This window comes from Clinocottus analis, unplaced genomic scaffold (assembly GCF_023055335.1).
Source record: "Clinocottus analis isolate CAN_PGR_092001 unplaced genomic scaffold, fCliAna1.0.p SCAF_13, whole genome shotgun sequence".
Taxonomy (NCBI): Eukaryota; Metazoa; Chordata; class Actinopteri; order Perciformes; family Cottidae; genus Clinocottus; species Clinocottus analis.
Window position 1 is genome coordinate 17,844,846 of NW_027175854.1, and position 18,279 is coordinate 17,863,124.

At 47.1% G+C, this 18,279-nt stretch overlaps 1 protein-coding gene across 6 annotated transcripts in view; it reads right to left on the reverse strand.

The window, feature by feature from the left end:
* fcho2 (FCH and mu domain containing endocytic adaptor 2) overlaps nucleotides 1-18,279 on the reverse strand; it is a 38,036-nt gene that overhangs the window by 9,006 nt on the left and 10,751 nt on the right. For 5 of the 6 annotated variants that reach the window (XM_068573497.1, XM_068573496.1, XM_068573495.1 and 2 more), the window contains exons 5-17: nucleotides 17,436-17,588; nucleotides 16,982-17,086; nucleotides 15,884-15,982; nucleotides 12,072-12,168; nucleotides 7,336-7,380; nucleotides 7,122-7,185; nucleotides 7,001-7,025; nucleotides 6,729-6,785; nucleotides 5,838-5,897; nucleotides 5,512-5,685; nucleotides 3,457-3,481; nucleotides 2,015-2,054; nucleotides 1,812-1,897 (exon numbers count right to left, since the gene is read on the reverse strand). In XM_068573497.1, the coding sequence (XP_068429598.1) occupies nucleotides 1,812-1,897; nucleotides 2,015-2,054; nucleotides 3,457-3,481; nucleotides 5,512-5,685; nucleotides 5,838-5,897; nucleotides 6,729-6,785; nucleotides 7,001-7,025; nucleotides 7,122-7,185; nucleotides 7,336-7,380; nucleotides 12,072-12,168; nucleotides 15,884-15,982; nucleotides 16,982-17,086; nucleotides 17,436-17,588 (1,030 nt within the window). Of the gene's footprint in view, nucleotides 1-469; nucleotides 554-1,811; nucleotides 1,898-2,014; nucleotides 2,055-3,456; nucleotides 3,482-5,511; nucleotides 5,686-5,837; nucleotides 5,898-6,728; nucleotides 6,786-7,000; nucleotides 7,026-7,121; nucleotides 7,186-7,335; nucleotides 7,381-12,071; nucleotides 12,169-15,883; nucleotides 15,983-16,981; nucleotides 17,087-17,435; nucleotides 17,589-18,279 lie in introns of all 6 variants that reach the window. The other variant, XM_068573500.1, reaches the window with a different exon arrangement.

Here is an 18,279-nt window from a genome sequence, read left to right on the forward strand (position 1 = left end):
AACATGTACCTGATCTGCTGGCAGAAGCACAGTGATGTCATAGCTGAAGCTTTATAACACAATTAGTTGTCAAGTAACATAAAAAAAGTCAACACTTGTCCTGTTTGGACACGTTATAAAAGTTGTTTTTATAATCATACACTGCCTTCTCATTGCCAGTCTTCTCTCTCGGTGTTTACATGTTGTTGTTTTGCCCATTGAACTGTTGCTTTACACATTATCACATCTCCAGTTAGTGTCTACAACTACGACCTTAAACCCATGCAAATGTGTGATATCCTTCCAAAAATGCTTATTTCAAACTAAGATCAATACTCTTTCCTGCATTAAATGTGCAAAGCGATGCACGCAGAAGGACACTTTAAAAACTAAAAGTCTGAATCTCCCAAATGTCATGAACACCATGCAAGGCAGTCGATGATGAGCGCTTCAAGTTGTGCGAACTCCGTCTGATAAACACACATTTTACCTGAAGCCTCTGGCAGAAAGACGTCTGAGTCAATCCTCAGAAAAGGTGGAGATGGAGGGATTGAAAGGAAGATAGAGGCAAGGTCTAACGAGAAAAGTCCATGTAAATGAATAAACAAAATAAACAATGAAACATCAACTTCAACTCAGTGACATCAAAATGAAACAAAAAGAAAAAACAACACATCAAACAGAGGAACATGTACAATAGAAATCAATAAAAAAAAACATGATAAAAAAGACAATTGGGATCCTGCTTCACTGTACACAGAGAGATTTAACAGGCTGTTCACTTCCATCACCGTATCTTAATCAGGACGCTCCGCGATGCTCTTTTGACTCTTAAGCCGAGACCTTTGACCGCAACGAGACAATGTTTGACAACATACGTGCCAGTGGGCTTTATCGCCGGCCCTCTGACCTCGACGAGGTGCCAATTAACTGTGGATTACGCTTAGCCTGCAGGCAATGGGTCAGCGCTAATGTCACTCCGTTTAAACACCGGTGTCATGCACGTAAAGCCGTGAGCTGCACCCCATAAACGCTTAAAGTGAAGTGAAAACAAACACTGTGTGAAACAGAAGGAGTACGAGGCTGGAAACATGTACAGAAAAAAAGACAAAGTGGGGTGGAAAAAGCTGCCGTTTTCGTTCCCTGTGGTTGAGTATTCTGTTAACCTCGAGGGTCAGTTCCTCCATCTGGGACCGACCTCGAGGGGGAAAGCTCCCAAATGAGGAGCTGAGAGGGAAGGAGAGACTACATAATGCTGAGGGAGAGGAGATGAACAGGAAGAGCACAAAGGGACTCGATCACAGATCGCTTGTCGCTCCTTCGAGTTATAATCCTCTACTCTTTATAGTGGTTTATATAATCTCTCAGTAGATCATTTAACAAAAATTAGCGGCTCAACAAAGCTGCACTGGCTGTTTCCACCTGTATATCTGCAAAAAAAATGAACATGCAGCATCATATGAGCCAGATTGCACCAAAAAAAGCCTCCTGGCGCGTCAATAAGACACCTTTTTGGAGAGATTAGGACCTAAAGAATCATAATCTGCGACAAAAATCACAATAAAACAAAGTCTTGGCCTGTTAGGAAGGAGTTTCAGTCAAGAAACTGTGTTGTTTGGTTCAAAAATGGAAAAATATTACGTATTTTATGCGAAAAATGGGGCATGCTGGGACTTAAAATTGTCGCGGGAGGATTTTCGCACAGTTTAAAAGGTTGACCAAGACGGAAATCTTAAGGATTACAACTCCAAAGGAACGACGGGAACCTCTTCCTGGTCCAGGGTGAAACAGTAAAAGCCTGAATACGTACGAGTCTTTTTCATGAGGCTCACCTGTCGACGAGGACATGGAGGAAGAGGAGCCGGCGCCGAGAGTCGGGCCGAACGGGTCCAGAGACAGAAGGTCGTTGTTGGTCAGTCTGCGAGAGAGAAAGAGTCAAACTTACAGCAGCTTTTCTAGCAAAAAAACACGGCTCAGTTTCCCAAAAAGCAGCGACAGCGTGAAGGTGAGGTCGGTGGCAGCGTCTCATACGTACTCGTACGGCGTCGGCACTCTGGGTTTTCCCAGCTCGTCACCTGCGGGGACAGAAACCCAAACACAGAATTAGGAGCCACAGACCTGAACACAGTGATGACAGCATGGACAAATGGAAAAAACCCCAAACTACTACTTCAATGTTTAAAAGTACATCACACCTTAAAAAAACCAGAGAACGTAAACCAGGGTTTCTGCCACAGAAAGCCACAGAAGTCTATTTGCAGTAAGATTTTAGGTTAGATAAGATATTTCTTATTTCTGCCACACACACCCCGAATATGTCAACTTCTTTTTCCTTGACGGTAACACTTTAAAACAGGGAATTGAGCGACTAAATCAGGGGTGTCAAACTTGCATGCCGCCCATCTGATCTGAAGTGGCCGGAGCAGTGAAATCACAGCATAATAACGCATAATTAACAATGTTTCTCTATGTTTAAATCATTGGTGAAGGTGTTTAGATGATGAACTCTCTTTTAAGGTCTTTCAACAAGTAACTAGGAACATAAAGACCAAACATTCAGACATCAGCCCTCTGTTCATCTGCTCTTCTCTGCAGATTCCCTCCTTTGTGACACGTTTGCGACGCCACTTTCATGACGTCGTCCATGTTTAACGACTTCTAACACATTAATATCAGCGCTCACATCCATTGCTACTGTGGATCAATGGTTTGCATGTCCGTCTTATGAGCAGAGGATCAGAGGTTTGAATCCCAGCTCTGCTAATTTTGTTCTTAAAAAAAAAATATATACGGATCCGGCCCGCGGGCCGTATGTTTGACACCCCTGGACTACATAAACGTATAAAAACGAGGCTTTGCCCCTTTCTAAAGTGTTACGATGCCTTGCAGAGGATCCACATGAGCGACCTGAAGCAGCACCCGAGTTAAGAGGAGAGGACCAAGAATATGAAACCAGATTCGATGGTAAATTCTTGATCTAGGAGCTGAAAGTGTGCAGAGAGAGAGTGAAAACATACTCACCGGGACCCTGAGCCTTAGAGCTTAATGTGGAAACTCCTTTGATCCCTAAGCGTGTGTAGAGTACACATCTATCAATGCAATACCTTGTGTTTCAGCTGCACAATGTAACTGTTAGGAGCGCTGAGCGAGCCGCACACATGTGGACGGATGAACATTAATATTCTTTTCTGCAATGGAAAAGATCATTTTCTGACATGCCAAAACATAAACAAGCCAATTTATCTTATTTGTACCAGGGGGAGGGAAAAATCCCTCAAGCACACGTTTACAGCGAAGAGCAGTTGTTTACTTTTTCTCCAGATTTGTTGGTTTTGGCTTAAGTTTTCTGGGCTTTAATTTTCTTTGCAGGCGACCTCTTTAAAAACAACTTGTGCCAAGAAAAATGCAGTGTAGGAGTTGTGCAGTCGACCCTCTTTTCACAGTCACCCAGTGACAGAGAGGTCAGGAAATACTCACTGGACTGGTTCCTCCTCATCTGGGCCTGGAAAACAAAAACAGACCATAATTCATCAAAGACACGTTCGACCCACCGCACATTTTAAAGTTTGCTCAGAAACAAAATCACGAGGACGACAAAAACTGAGCGTTCTGCGTGCAGGAGACACAAAACAGACCAACAAAGTCTTTTAAATGTTCTTTACTTCTTCTTACGCGTCAGATAGTTTGAAACCCGAAGCCTTTGATCGCGTTTATGTAACGATGTATATGAAAAAAAAAAGACAGGGTTGAAACTGTATTATTAATTATTCCCAGTGGAAAAGGGGATTTTTTCCATTTGAGAGTTGAAGTCAGTAAATCACAGGGCTCCTCTCGACTCACACATACCAGACGTTAAACCTAGGGTGAAATATTCAGCGGCGCAAAAAAAAACAAAAAAAAACGCCGCCGACACTTCAACAACGACCTTTTTCTACTCCGGACGTCGAGCCGCCGTGTCACGCTGCGCAACACCAGAAACCGAGCGCGGCGTCCGCCGTTTGAGGCTCACAAACCCCGATGGAGGAGCGTCGATTTCAATAGAGAATGTATTCGCACAAGGAGAAAGGTGGTGGTGTGTGTGTGTGTGTGTGTGTGTCGTCAAGGGAGGAAGGCAGAAAAAGAAACAAAATGGGTTTAAGGAACATAGCAAAAGCATTTAACCGCCGCAGAGCTGCGAGGCCGGGGTTCAGTCCCACAGGCGCTAAGCGGCAAATGGGTTCAATTACGGCTCTCGCCGGCCACACACACACGACTTCCATCGCTATTTCAATAAAGGGAACACCGCAGAGGGGGAGCCGAACAGGAGGAGAAATGAAAAAGACAGAAAAATGAGCGCTGAGGAGGAGCGAGAGAAAAGAGAGAGAGAGAGAAGGAAATCTCTCAATAATTCACACCAGACGACGCAGCGTTGGTCATCACCTCAGACGTATGTTTCAACTTTTTGGTAAATGAGAAAAAGGAAAAGGGTTGCGGAAACAGAAAACTGAAAAGGGCGACTATAATCGAGTGACTTCTAGTATTTAAATGCAAATCAGAGCCAGCCCGCGACAAACAGCCCGTGTGTGTTTGTACTTTTCAGGACGAGGAAGCGACAACAACCGAAACTAAAGCGCGATCAACAAAAGTCAGAAAGCTTTAAAAGAGAACATCGCTCCTCCGGAAGAAAAACATCAGTAAAAACGAGGCAACTAACCCCTTCATGTGTTCATAAATAACCACAACAGTGAGCTCCAATGAAACCCAAAGAGTAAACGCAAACAAAGACAGTGTAAAAGAGGTCGATGCCGTGACATTCGGCTCGGTGTGCAGCGGCGAAGCCCACCGGACCTCGTCTGCGACACCGAGCGCCCGTTCAGCCGCTCCACGACAACATTAACAACAACAACAGCTCGGTGCACACACGCTGCATGTTTGCACACACGCTGCATGTTTGCACACACGCTGCATGTTTGCACACACGCTGTAGTGGTTTTTAAAGTTTAATGGCAGAGGCTATTTTCGTAGCGTGGCGGCGGCAAGAGAGAGAGAGACGCAGAGATTGAGTGATGGTGAGGGACAAGGAGCTGAACAATGGGCTCCATGACGGAGGTCACGGCTCAGATGTGCGTGTCTGTCTGTGTGTGTGTGTGTGTGTGTGTGTGTGTGTGTGTGTGTGTGTGGCCACTGCCGCGAAGCATTCCCTTCAGTGCCTACAAGGAGGACAGTGTGCATGTGTGTGAGTCTGCAGTAACCAACACCATCAGAAACTTGTTTCTGAGATCTCGATGTGTTTTCCGATAAAATGAAATAAAATAAAAACAACATCCCAAAGTTGTTCGACATGAAACCGGTTGAAATAGTAGATGTAACACATACATGCCTTTCCAGTTGAACTAAATAAGCTAAAAGAAAGAGTGATTAGGAAGGATAGCACGGCTAAATGCAGCTCCCTCTCTGAGGTTACACATCCCCCTGTTGCCCTCTAGTGTTGCTGCAGCAGAGCAGGACAGCAGCAGTCTGTGTTTTGTGGTGTTTTAGTTCGGCGTGTCGTACCGAGGTGGAGGGCGACAGGATGATGTTCCCAATGGAGGCTTTGAGCTCGTCGATGGTGGCTCGGTTCTGGTGCGTGCCGTTGTTTGGCTGGACGGGCTTGATCTCCACGTGGAACTTCCTGGGCTCGTCCTCGTCCTCCGAGTCGCTGGACGAGTAGAAGGAGTTCTCTTTGGCATGTGGGCGCGGCGACGGAGAGTCAAGGCCGCAACGAGGAAGAGGAGCGAGGAGTTTGAATGAGAAAATGATCGTCGGGAGTTTTTTAGCTTCGCTCAGCTCGAGCCTCGCGCTGCAGACGGGAACAAACAGATCTCTTGAATCAAAAGGATATTGTTTTCATTTCCTTCCGGTCGGATGCAGAAACCGTCTGCGTCCACTTGGGGAACGTTCTGCAAAAAAAAAGAAAGACAATTGTCACATTTAAAAAATACTTTGGTGCACTTTTCCATTAAAAAATGTGTGATTATCTTTTATAAAAAAAAGGAAAGGAGCTAAATGAAATGCAAACTGTATAACACTTTTGTGAACATCCTTTTGTGCTTAAATATTACATTTTAAAATTAGATTGTAATATTATACAATTCAAAATAGGTCAAACGAGACCTTTACCTGTTGAAGAGCGGCGGTTTAAATTTGAGCTTCAGTCAAATCTTTTAAACGTAGCTTAAATGTCGTATTTTATTATTATTATTTTCTACATTTATCTGATTGTCATCAACGTTAACTAGTGCATCGTGTGGGTCAAGAGATGAGATCTGTTTCTGAGGTTTCCCATAGAAAGTTAAAGCTAACATGCTACATAACGTAGAAAGTTAAAGCTAACATGCTACATAACATAGAAAGTTAAAGCTAACATGCTATATCACGTAGAAAGTTAAAGCTAACATGCTATATCACGTAGAAAGTTAAAGCTAACATGCTACATAACATAGAAAGTTAAAGCTAACATGCTACATAACATAGAAAGTTAAAGCTAACATGCTATATCACGTAGAAAGTTAAAGCTAACATGCTACATAATATAGAAAGTTAAAGCTAACATGCTACATAATATAGAAAGTTAAAGCTAACATGCTACATAATATAGAAAGTTAAAGCTAACAGAAAACACAAAATAACTTCTTCTATATGTTTTTACAAATTCATTCACAGAATGCGGTTCACAAACACAGGTCTGGATATGAATATTTATGGTGTGTGTTTCGGTTTGTGTTGCTCACGGCGTTCTGGATGTCTATGGAGCCGTAGTATCCAGGGGGAGCGCCGTTGGCAGTGTTCTACAAGCACAAACAGAGAAATGAATGAATGAATGAGCAAATGTACAACGCAAACAGGAGGGAGGGAACAGAGAGAGAGAGAGAGAGAGAATCTGAGGAACTTTTCCACCTCCTCCTGTTTGAAATCAACACAACACACGAAGCTGAACGAGCTCCTGAAGCGTCAACTCAGAGTCGAGGTTGTAACTGGATGTTTCCGTGAAACTTGTACTCACAGCGGGTTCGACTTCGGTCGACTCCCTGAAACACACAGAAAGGTCACACACCGTGAGGAGGAAGTGCGAAAGCACGTTGCGTTAATTGTGTTGGATTGAAGATGCGCACGCCTTCACTCACGTGGAGTCCGTGTCCTTGTCTTTCCTTCGGATGCCAAATGGTTTTCTCTTCCTGGGTTTGGCACCTGAACACACACAAAAAAAACCCACTTTTCAACCCATAGATTTTATTTTTTCATGATGATAAATCTGCTTGATAAATTTAAAACTGAAATGCAACTTGCAGTGTATTTATTCCCACAATATTTCACCTTTAATTGCGTAACAAGACTCACCTTCTGTGGCGATGGCGGCATTGCACTCCTCAAACTCAATGGGTCCTAATGAGACGAGAGGAAAAAAATCTTTTAGGTTCAGTTGGTGCAGAAAGGGTCAACGGCCCACCGCTGTGAACGCTGTGAATGTACATCACGCAATAATCACACACACATACACACACTCAGCACAACACACACTGAGGCAGATACACAACATGCAGTCTGGCGTGCCTAGAGTGTGTATATACACACACACACACACTCGCGAGGCTGGTCCCAGAGGGCACACGGGGTCAAGAGCGGAGTCAACTGTGTGTCTGGTGGCCTCTCAGGGGGATGTGACACTTCCTCCAGGGGACGCGAAGCCGGCTCTGAGAGCACAGTCTTCCTCACACGGGGTCTTCCTCACACAGTCTTCCTCACACACACACAGTCTTCCTCACACGGGGTCTTCCTCACACACACAGAGTCTTCATCACACACAAAGTCTTCCTCACACACAGTCTTCATCACACAGGGTCTTCCTCACACACACACACAGGGTCTTCCTCACACACACACACACACACACAGGGTCTTCCTCACACACACACACACACAGGGTCTTCCTCACACACATGGGGTCTTCCTCACACACACGGGGTCTTCCGCACACACACGGGGTCTTCCTCACACACACACAGTCTTCCTCACACGGGGTCTTCCTCACACACACAGTCTTCCTTACACAGAGTCTTCATCACACACAAAGAGTCTTCCTCACACACACAGTCTTCATCACACAGGGTCTTCCTCACACACACACACAGGGTCTTCCTCACACACACACACAGGGTCTTCCTCACACACACGGGGTCTTCCGCACACACACACGGGGTCTTCCTCACACACACACACGGGGTCTTCCTCACACACACACACGGGGTCTTCCTCACACACACACACAGGGTCTTCCTCACACACACAGAGGGTCTTCCTCACACACACAGGGTCTTCCTCACACACACACACACACACAGGGTCTTCCTCACACACACACACACACACAGGGTCTTCCTCACACAGGGTCTTCCTCACACACACACACAGGGTCTTCCTCACACACGCACACAGGGTCTTCCTCACACAGGGTCTTCCTCACACACACACACAGGGTCTTCCTCACACACACACACAGGGTCTTCCTCACACACACACACAGGGTCTTCCTCACACACACACACACACACACACACACACACACACACACACACACACACACACACACACACACACACACACACACAGAGTCTTCCTCACACGGGGTCTTCCTCACACACACAGAGTCTTCCTCACACACACAGAGTCTTCCTCACACACACACACACACACACACACACACACACACACACACACACACACACACACACACACACACACACACACACACACAGGGTCTTCCTTCTAGTTTGTAAGTAAATTATCTCCAAATCTTTTAGTTTTGAGAGAACCGTTTTTTTTAGAGAACTTTTTTTTTTGAGAGCAAAGATTTGGAAATAAATTTGCTCGGGTAAAAAAGACACAAATCTACCTTCATACTTCCTCACACAGGGTCTTCCTCACACAACCACGGATTAAAAAAAGCCCACCTTGGACACAAGAACCGCCACGCTCATAAACCCTTTTACAAACTACCGGAGCGAACCAGCAGGTGTGGCGAGCGTGAACCTCGCAGAAGGTGCAAACCGTCTCGCAATGAGACAAAGAAGTCCGAGATCGCATGCGGGCGAAGTGTTTAAAGCCACACGGACAGATCTGCTCTCAGGCTTCTCGCTCTGGATCAGAACACGTATGAACCAACAAACTTAATGGAGCGCACGCGAACACACAAAGCCACTCAGATAATCACGGCAACCTCGATGAAGGGATTGAACAAACAAACCGTCGCATCGATTTCAGCCAACGGTCGCAATGTCACTCGGAGCACGACCAATGTATCCTCACGAAAAAATTATTATAATAATAATAACTGCTGCTTATTCAGATCCATCATTCAAAGGATGAGGGGGGAAAAACAACAGAGTTCACACTTAATTTAATGCTCATCAATTATACACATTTACCTCCGAGGGCCTGCACTCGGACTCACGCTTCTATAGTGCGCCTCCAGAAACATTTATGGAGCCTTTTTTTTTTTCAAAAAGGACAGCGCTTTAACATACACATGCTCGCACACGCACACACACACACACCAACACACACGCTGAAGGCGGTGGGGGAAACCAGAGGCAGGGCATGCAATAAGTGTGCGTGTCACTCAGAGGAATCCGGGCGTTTTGGGCTGTTGGTGTTGCATGATGTGAGTATCTATTAGAAAGAGTGACACCTCGGCCACGCGATGCAACGCGATGCGGCGTCATGCATCAGCGCATGTGATCTATACGCTACATTGTGGCGTTGAGCACACAATGCAGTGTATTTTACTAGTTTTTGCGCGACCGTTTCTTCTTAAAATAAGACCTGGAAGGCGTACAGTCTGTGTCTGCTATCTGATGTAATAGATAGATTTCTAAACGAGGGAGATTAATATCTTTCAAGATGAGAGTGTGAGAAAGAGAGAGAGAGATGGAGCAGGACCCTCTGGCAATATCTCTGATACACTAACATGCCATGACCTGAAAAACAACAACGCTGATGATATTTTAACTCTGAACGTACACACTAGCAGGCAGACCGAGGCGCTCTCTCCAGAGGACGCCGGTCGTGAGCAGAAACCGACGCATTGTTTGGCGTGTGCGGCGCCGAGTGAAGCGCAGGGAAGCGGCGAGTCACGAGAGGCACGAGAGGCACGAGAGGCATCGCGCCAAGTGAAGTGGATGAAGTACACCAATGACCGATCTACTCTACTGTGCAATATCAGGCCTCTGCACCGCCGGCGAACACACAACGGCAGCACGAAGCGATTGTGTGTTGTGCGCCTGCGCGACACAGAGAGAGAGAGAGATGGAGAGAGGGAGGGAGGGAGGAAGGGAGAGTTGTTATTATTTTTGTTATCTGTGTGAGTTGTATATTTCTGTGTTTGTGCTGTGTCTTGATGCTTTGGCAATATTGTTGTTGCGACGTTCATGCCAATAAAGCTAATTGAATTGAACTGACAGAGAGAGAGAGAGAGAGAGAGAGAGGGGGAGTTTACTGCCTATCAAAACAAAATAGCTCAGTCTTAGAGCTTTCTCTCATGGGAGGAAGCGGCGTTGAACATTGCGGTGACAAAAAAAACAGGTGAGACTATTTTAACTGGAGAGGACGCTCGCCGCCATCGTCTTATTTGACGTCGACCGCCATCGGACGCATTAGCCGTTAGCATCGTTTAAACAAAAGCAACGCAAAAAAGGACCCGATAAAAAGGTGGAAATCACACACGGCGTTCCTCACTCGCAGCTCTGGGACGTTTAACAAATGCGGCGGCTCGGCGTGAAGAGACCCAGGCAGAGCAGGAACACGTTGCCGCGATTGCATCTGACAATATTTATGCACACCGACTGCACAAAAACAAAAAAAGAAGAGACAGAGAGAGAGAGAGAGAAAAAGTCCAAACACCAGACACATGAATATTACCTAAATCTGTTTAAACATCTCCTAAACAGACAGACGACTCTGTTTATACAGAAGATGTTTCTCTGCTTTCTACTCTCTGTGAGGGAAGCATGCAGTCACGCATGAGCGGAGAATGCTTTTTTTTTTTTTTTTTAAATTGCATATGCTTCACATGGCACTGGGAGCGGGTTGGAGGGGGTTTGCGTGTCTGGCCCGCCGCCAGTTGACAGCTCAGCTGGATATCGTTGAACACTCTGAACCCCCCCGCCTCGCAGCGTGTCACTTTGGGATTGTTTCCGCAATAGAAAGTTTATTCAACCTCTCTCTCTCGCTCTCTCTAAAGGCACTGGACCGGCCATCCGTTCAGCTATTTCATCGCGAGGCCGACAGGTTATTTTCCTGACGGGGCCGAGGGGGGAAAGAGAGGAGGGGGGGGGCTGCTGCACGATCCCTAATGAACAGCTTGATACAAAGAGGAATTTTTCTGACCGTTTTTTTAGCCTCAATTAATTCTGCTGTCCAAACAAATGAAGGCCACCACTCCGCGGACGCAGCGTCCGGACACACGGGGTCACCGTTTGTGGACACACAAACGCAGCAGCGGAGGTGAACCCTTTTGTGTGTCTGCAGGGCTCCTGACGCAACGTTGTGCACAAGCGCAAAAGGGGGCCGAGCGACGTCGCCGCTTATGCACCGCCAGGATTTGAAAAAAAGGTGCAAATCAGATTTTTTTTTTTCCCCGCACACACACACACACACAAAGTGAAGACAGTTGCCGCATGAGTAACTTATCGCCGAATGAGCTGCGAGTGTGTGTGGAAAGGAGGGAGGGAGGAGAGGTCTGAGGAGTATTCCCTTGATTATTGTGGCATGGCAAAGTTTACACAAGAGTCATTGTTGAGCTCTGACCTCCTGAAGAGGTTGTTCTGCCTGCTTAGTCTGCGAGCGCAGCAAAGCCCCCCGTGTGTCACATGCTCACTGGAATGCCAAGCCTGCCTACCTTTACAGCAGATTACTATGATTGACTCTGATGGCCCTCTCTTACTTCTAATTGCCCCTCTCGATACAGCCGCCCCTCCTCTTCCTCCCCTCAAACCTCCCCACGAGGCCGGAGCGGGCAGAAGGCCTGAAAACCCTCCGACAGACATCGGTTATTGCCATAAAACACACGTGGGACTCACCTGGTCTCTCTTTGCCGGTTCCTTTGCTCTCGGCCAGCTTGTGGATCAAGCTCTCCACCGAGGTGTTCTCAATGTTCCTCACAAATTCGGTGTGGACCTTTAAAAAAATAACAACCAAAAAGCATGAATCAGATTTGAGAGACGGAACACAAACAAACAAACAAACAAACAAGTTCCACAGCAGCAGAATCAGGTGAATGCGTTTTTTTCATCCCTTTAGTTTTGAGTAAATAATTTGGATTCACTGCATTCAATTGGTGAAAAAGGTTTTCTTGTTGTACTTGTTGCTGGTGTTTAAGCAAGTGGGATAAACTACATTTCCCAGCAGCCACTCTGAAACCCACCAGCAGAGACGGGACAACAATATAACATCGTAAATATTGTAAATATTGAGCAAGAGACGAGAAGGAGGAGGCGCTCTTCATTTGTTGGTGAACTCTAGACATGATGGTGAGGTGAAAGATCTATAATATTTAAATATCCTGATATCAAACCAGATATCGTCTTATCGTCGATTTTGGATGTGGTAACGCGGCATAAGCGACGTCTTTACCTGGTTTTAAAGGCGTCTTGTTTGTCTTTATATACGTATTCCTGATAAATACTCTCATTTTGTTCTTGTCGCAATATAAATATCGCAGTTTTTGGTCAAAAACATTGTGATTTTAAGTATAATTTCATCCTGTCAGCTACGTAATGTGTTCAAGAGAAATCCTCTGAACTCGAGGACACGTACAAAACCCTTCACCTCATACATTTGAGTTTTCCATCCATCAAAGTCTGAAGTGTGGAAGCGTTGCATTTGTCTCTACTGTACACATCAATCTTTTTTTTTCCTGGTGCTCTCATGAACGTCTTGATCATCGAGAGCGACGGAGGTAAATCTAATAAATGCTCGTCCTCTGCTGGGGTGTCGCCTCGTGTGTCTCCTGTGATGTCGGATCATAAAGTGAAGACTTGTCAGTGCGATTTGTTTCCACATGCACAGGGAGACAAACGCCGTCTGTTGCTATTAATTCTCCTCGTAACTCGCGTTGATATTACCAACATGTATTCAGTAAGTGGCCCGTGCAGGCGATACCGTACTTCACTGTGAGCGATTCTGTTGTGTCGGGGCGAATCATTGTTGTTGGCGCTGCGCTCCGCTGATGCCCTTTGGGCGCTATCAGAGGAAGCGCAGTGTTTGTTTGCTTGTTTGCTTTGGAGGTTTGTGCATGTGTGTGTATGTGTGTGCTTGTGTGTGCACCGAGGGGGAAGTGAACGCGATGTATAGGCCCGACTGGGCCATCGCGCCGAAAACCATTTAGATGTGCGTGATACTGTAAGCGCAGAGCGGCTCCACTATCAAACAAACACACACGCAAACACGTACAATATGTGTCTGGCCCCCCCCACACACCCACCCTCCATCCCCACCCCCCAACCCCCACCCCTGTGGCGAGGTGGAGTGCATTAGCCTTCTGTGCCCTGGCAGGAGAGGATGTTGGTGTGTTGCGGTGGGGGAAGCATGCACAGCGCAGCACACGCGATCTGTCAGGTGCTGCTGCCCTGACGGAGGGCAGTAATGTCATCAACCTGCGTGCCCTGCTCGCCTCTCTCTCACACACACACACACACACACACCTTGTACCGTGGAGACTTATGACCACATGCTCAAAACATGCTTCTCTGCCTTCAAGGGATGCTCGCACACAAACACGCTCGCTTACAAAAACAAACACAGCACGCAAACCTCACACACACACACCTGTCCTCGTGAGTTTAAAGACTCTCCGCTCCTTCCTTCTATATATGGTGTTTTACTTTTCTTAACGCTGCTCACTTTCTCCCTCTCATCCTCTTTAACCCGCTTATCCTTTATGCCCACTGAGCTGATGTCGGCTGAGCCTTGTCTCAAAATACCTGCAAGGTTGACATGATCACTTCTTTTAGTGACCCTCCACCCTTTTGTGCTTCGGTTTCATGCGCCGCACTTGCCTACAGTAAAGCCTCTCTGGTCGTCGGACGCCCGCGGACTGACAGCGGCTCCGACGCTGGACTCTGCTATCGGCGAGCGACTCCTTCAACCAGTCAAACTCACTGCCGACTCCGTTGTTGACGTGGCGGGAGCGCGGACGGCCACGTCTCCTCCGATACGCGCCGAGCCCTCGGCCGTTTCCTGCTCGCCTGCCAGAGAGGAGCTTCCCGCTGTCAAGCCTGTGCACAGCGAGAAGCTCCTCTGCAGGCGCTTTGGCCGTCAGGAGAAGCTGCTCATGCAGCGACAACAAGGTGGAGGGCAATAGTGTTTCCTCTTCCATCAAGGTGCAATAACAGATATTTCAATCCCGTTTAAACGACTGATTTTCTACCTAAGTTACTAAAAAAGAAGAAGCACTACTGAAAAATTGCAGATTTTTGCTTCCAGTCGTAGATTCACTATAATTGACCTTGCGAGCATCTTTATATAACTCTTATATATTGTACTTATATACTATAATCTATACGAAACACGCTCCAGGCAGCGGTGACTACTCTCCTCCTATCCTGTTAAGTGTGATGTCACTTGAGGCGACTCCTCTGACACAACCTTTTCACATGGGCAGCAATGTTACGCGAGTAAGTATAAGTATTTATCTACAGTGTGTATTATTTCGTGAATCTGTTCGAAAATATGAGATTAAGATTCAATTGTTCGAATAAATCCTTAAATGTGAACAATGCACACATGAGCACACATGGCACATGCAAACGTTTAAAACCACAGGAGGGTTGGGTGGGTTTACATGTGTGTGTGTGTGTGCACGTCTAAGAAAAACAGCACTCTCAATATTATATATTTTAAATGCAAGTGCATGCAAATGTATGACTTTGTGTTTGCTGTCAGCATGAATGCCTGTGGGCTCAATGACTAAGCACAACGCTGCAGAGACAAACTAGTCTCAGCCTCCTTACCTAACTCCCTCCTTCCCTCCTTCCTTGCCTCCCTCCCTCTTGCCTGACCCTTATGCGATTATAAAACTCAAGGTCCCTCACACAACCTGGTCTGAAGAGCGTTCATCAAAGCAAAATCACGATTTCTTAGTCCGCTCTCTTTCTGCCCTGCAGAAGACAGAAGAGATGCGGTCGCTCGGCTCGGCAACAGGCGGCGGCGCCGCTCGCCTCCAGCTCAGAAGCAGCCGCCGTGGGGCTGAATAACCCGCGGTAGCTTGGCGCTCTGCACTCTTTCCAACTTGCCGCCGGCGAGGCGTCTCGGTGGAGCCGCGGCGCCCTCTGCGGGCGGTGAGGGAACTGCAGCGGCATCCAGACGGTGGAGAGCGGAGCAGCAGATTGTACTTAAGGCTCCACTGATTCTGCGCTCGCTAAGTGTGATTGCTGAACAAACAAATGAAAAGGAAATCTCTGGTTAACCGTGAATGCCCATTAATACAGCCGCGGAGTGACGTTTGAGAGCCTTCACAGCGAGGACGCGGATCGAACTTGAAGCCATTTCCTCAAACCTAAAACACACTTCTCTCTCTCCCAGAAAACAAAACACGGCCGCGCGGCACGTTCGGCTATCAGACGCGGACTTTTGGCAAGCGTTTCGACTTCTGGAGGTGTTTTAGATCGACCGAGAGGGAGATTTGATCAGCTTTTAATTGCCCGGCATGAAGGGCTGAATGGACCGTTTCCTGGTTCTCAGTTAAACGATTAGCGAGATCAAAGACGACACTAATTGATATGACACACAGTGAACCCAGTGAGCGGAGCCCCAGGTCAACAAGACACCTACTCCACCCACAGGAATGTTGGAGAGCATGTATGTGTGTGTGTGTGTGTGTGTTTGCACTCACCTCTCCTATTTGGATGTGCGTTTCGTCGACGGACCGTGAGTACGACTGGATGATCTCCTTCATGTGGAGAATGTGGTTTTCTTCAATGTCTTGGAATTTCTGCAACACAGGGCGAAGGTCGTTACGGCGGAGGCAACACATTTATTTACAGATCGGCGTCAAGCGTCATTAAAACGGGGCCAGGAGGCATCATCGACCACGAGTTCAGGACAAACAAAGGGCAGCCAAGGAAATTTCACTTCCTTATTCTGTCCCGGCCACTTCCTGTGTGTCTGTTTGGGTGGTCTCTGCCACACACACACACACACACACACACACACAGAGTTACTTCCACAATTATTCTGTTCGTGAGATACGTCGACGGAGGTTCATCTTTGGCTTTGAGCGGCGGTATGGTGCCGATTACGACTTAAAATGCTGGTGTTTACTTCCACTTGAGCCTCACTCTGGGTTTCTGGGGTTAACCGAGGAGAATGAGTATAAATAATCCTAAACGGGGGGAAATCAAAGAGAGGATGCAGAGGGAGATCTCGCCGCAAACACAGAGATAAAGAGCCGCTCATTCGCACACGCTACAGACACACAAACAGGACTCGTCGTTCAGCGGGACGCCGGCTGCCATGTGCTCACACACACACTCACACGCACACACACGCTCAGACAAAGAGAACACACATGTAGGGAGCCGCGGTGATGTCAGAGAGCACATGTGTTGGGTGTTTATAACTCGTGTCCACATGTGCCGAGCCGTAGACGGTGATGTCGAGGGGAAGTAGTGCCGCAGCTCCGCTTTCTCTCTCTTTGTGGGGGGGGGGAACAAAAACAAACGCCGGGGCGAACTGGAACCACTTCTGGTGGCGGAGCTGCGGCGGCGCGGGAGGATATGGAGGCCAACGTCTGTTGATCTGATTTTAATTTGGAGTTTATCTAATCAGGCCTTCAGATGGATCCAATCAGGGGTTTCCACAACGACTCCGTTACAGACGGGGAAAAAAAACACAATCTGGAGATGATGTAGGGGCACGAAGCGCACACACACACATATACATACACACACAGACTACACAATGAAAGTGTTGCACACCGCAGACACACTACCTGTGCGGTTTCCGCCATCTTCTGTTCGAACTCCGACTTGGCGGCGGCGTATTTCTCCACGTAGGACTTGTAGGTCTCTGTGGCTTTTTTGGCTTTGACTCCCGCCTGCAAAAACACAAACAGACGAGATAAATGGCCGTCCTCGGTTTCCGCGTGCCACTTACACACACACACACACACACACACACACACACACACACACACACACACACACACACACACACACACACACACACACACACACACACACACACACACGCGCACAAATCGGCTGGCAAATCGGAAAAGGAAACCGAGCTCCACTCAACATCTGAAGGCTAAAAAGCTTTGGGGGTTAAAGTTTCTGTATAGACTGCGAGTGTTACGGCACTTCATCATGCCTTATTACCATACCATGACTGTGTGTGTGTGTGTGTGTGTGTGTGTGTGTGTACGTGCCAATGTGACCTCCCACCTTGTCCACATCTCTCTGGGTGGCCCCCTCTTTGCGGAGGCGCTCCTGCTCCACAGTTTTGGCGTTGTAGATCTCCCGGGACTTCTGCAGCGCCTGCGAGGTGGTCTGGATGTTCTGCACCGCCTCCAGCGTGGACGCCACCTCCTCTTTTGTCTGAGAGCACACACACACACACACACACACACACACACACGCCCGGTACGGTAACTCTGAATGATACGTGCGAGCGGCACACTTCACGTCGCTCTCGCGGCTCGACGTGAACGCACAATCCGCTCGTTCATTACGACTTAATAATGAAGTATCAGACACGGAGCCGGCGGAGACGGCGCTCCTTTATTCTAAAACACGACTCCGGCGTGCGACACAGAGCCGTCGCACACGAAGAAGCCGTTAAAAAGGTATTTAGTGGACTCAGAAACGTCTGCATCGCTCCTCACATCCACTCACAGCTGGAAGGTCGGACACGGAGAACAATAACGTTCCACATAGTGTGCAACGTTCCCTCAATATCACACACAGTATTTATATTTTACTTTCTATGAGGCACGAGTGTTAGCACTACTTATAATACACTTTACATCCGTATTCTTGTCTTTTAATCTTGTATTGTTGTAATGTACTTTTCCCATTTGAGTTACCTTCCTCTTGTTGCTTTTCTATTTTGATGCTTCTACACTTAATGCTTATTATTCATTCACGTTTAAGTTGGTTTTCTTCTTCTTCTGTTTCATCTCGGATCTATCTTGCGGTATCATATCTAGTCGTACCTCATGTCTCTCACCTGGAGGACATAAAGAGAGACGTGTAATGGAGGAGTGATGATGTCTGAACCCTCCGCGCT